The following is a 1,909-nucleotide window of genomic DNA, read 5'->3' on the forward strand; positions in this document are numbered from 1 at the left end:
AATTAAGGCCTTAATTGGCATTAAAATTCATTAAATTTGATTAACGGGCATTTAAAATGCTTTATTTAAAAAAAAATTATATAAAAGCAATTTCTTCTTTGGGTGGAAGTGCTTCCGGTTGATCGTAAAGCCGTACGTTCAGAAAAGAAGCTCGAGGCGGAGAAAAAGCTAAAGAATGGAAAGATGCAAATTTCAACAAAAGTGGCTGGAAGACGAGGAATTCAGGACATGGCTGCAGCCTGTAGATGGGTACTTGTTGATGGCATTAAAATTATTTCTAAGCATTAAAATAGCATTAAAAAGCATTAAATCTGAGGTAATCATTCCTGTATAAACCCTGAACCTCGAGTTTGGGGATTCCTGATTTAAACAATCAAAGGTGTGAAGATGTGTCTTGTCCTGAGTTTATGTCGTTATCGTTCTTACGGAGTGATGCTAACAGTCATCTGGACGATCAGACTTGATGTAACGCTCCTGTGTTTTCTCTCAGTGTGGTCGTCGTGGCCACGGTGTGCAGAGCTCGCCATCTCTCCTCTGGTGTCATGGGGGCGTTCGTCCACCAGGTGGAGATGGAGAGCCCTGCAGAGGAGCAGCGGCTCTCCATGTTGGTCAGTCTGAGTCGAGAACTTCCACTGGGGAGAGACGTGGACCTGCAGAGGCTTTCCAAACTAACCGCAGTATGTATCTATCTTTGCTTCGTTGAACAATGAGCTTTCCTTAAAGTCTGGAATTTTTGTTTTTTATCTGCCTGAGTTACTTTTCCTTCTGAACTAGTCTGAGCACACAGCTATGAACTGTTCTCTGTAGGGAAATAAAACCCAGTGATTATCTCTGTGAAAAGACACTCAAAAAAAGAACCTAGATATTGCCATTCCAGAAAGGGGTCGGCATTCATTTGTCTTCAGAAATGACCCCAACAGACATGAACTAGTGACAAGTGTTTCACCCTGGTTTCTGCTGCTGTTTCCAATCTAAACCCCTCAGTTTCTCTCACACACTTTTACTCTTCCCAAAAAAGTTAAAAAACAATCCACGGGACCTTTTTTTTTCCAAGTTTGAAGACGTTTTGCTTCCCATCCAGGAAGCTTTTTTAATTCAAAGTGTCAGAAATAGGGTTGAGTTTGAGGCTTTATAGATTGGACCAAAAACAAAACCTTTTTTTTGGCTTAGAAAACATGCAAATTGAACCTGATAAACGGGTCCGCCACTTAGGAATGGGGGTTATTTGAGATCTTTCTTAGCCTCCAACAAAATCTCAATCTCTTTTTCTGACTCTACGAATTTAAAAAGCTTCTTGGATGGGAAGCAAAACATCTTCAAACTTGGAAACAAAGTCGAGTGGATTGTGTTTCAATTCTGGATGACTGAGAATCTTCACCAGCACCTTTGCTAATCTTCTCAGGGCTATTTGCTGGGAGATCTGAGCGCTCTGCTGACCGAAGCTGGAAGGGCCGCCTGCAGAAGGCTGATCCACGCCTGGTGAGACTAAAACCATCTGATCATTGAGCTCAGATTCTTAATTATCTATCCTATCTAATAGAAAAGAGGAGAAGGTCGTCAACAAATGTGGGCTTTGGTGATTATATTTACACTCAAAGGCAGCACTAACATTTATTTCAGATCTATGTTGGTAAAATTATTATTTTTCCTCCAATAAAGGTTTATATTTATTTATAGGAATGTATTTAAATCTCATCGAAATCCACCTTCATGACAAGAATTAAATGAAATGAAGCCTTAATTTTCAACAGATCCTGAGTGTTCAGAAAATTAAAGGAAAAGTCCGTCAGCAAGGAATTAATGAATTTAGCATTAATCAGTAAAAAATAAAAACAATTTTTGTTGCGATCACTGAGTCTGGGAGCGGCCATTTTTGCCCAAATATAGTAACCCCTCCCTCCTGCCATCT

General features: G+C 40.0%; 1 protein-coding gene across 1 annotated transcript in view; it reads left to right on the forward strand.

Moving 5' to 3' along the window:
- Window positions 1-1,909, forward strand: part of pex6 (peroxisomal biogenesis factor 6) — a 28,523-nt gene that overhangs the window by 14,594 nt on the left and 12,020 nt on the right. The window contains 2 exon segments of the mRNA XM_015380943.1: window positions 491-677; window positions 1,403-1,479. Coding sequence (XP_015236429.1) covers window positions 491-677; window positions 1,403-1,479 — 264 coding nt within the window.

The sequence above is a fragment of the Cyprinodon variegatus genome, unplaced genomic scaffold (genome assembly GCF_000732505.1).
Source record: "Cyprinodon variegatus isolate N-32 unplaced genomic scaffold, C_variegatus-1.0 Scaffold225, whole genome shotgun sequence".
In the NCBI taxonomy this organism is placed as follows: domain Eukaryota; kingdom Metazoa; phylum Chordata; class Actinopteri; order Cyprinodontiformes; family Cyprinodontidae; genus Cyprinodon; species Cyprinodon variegatus.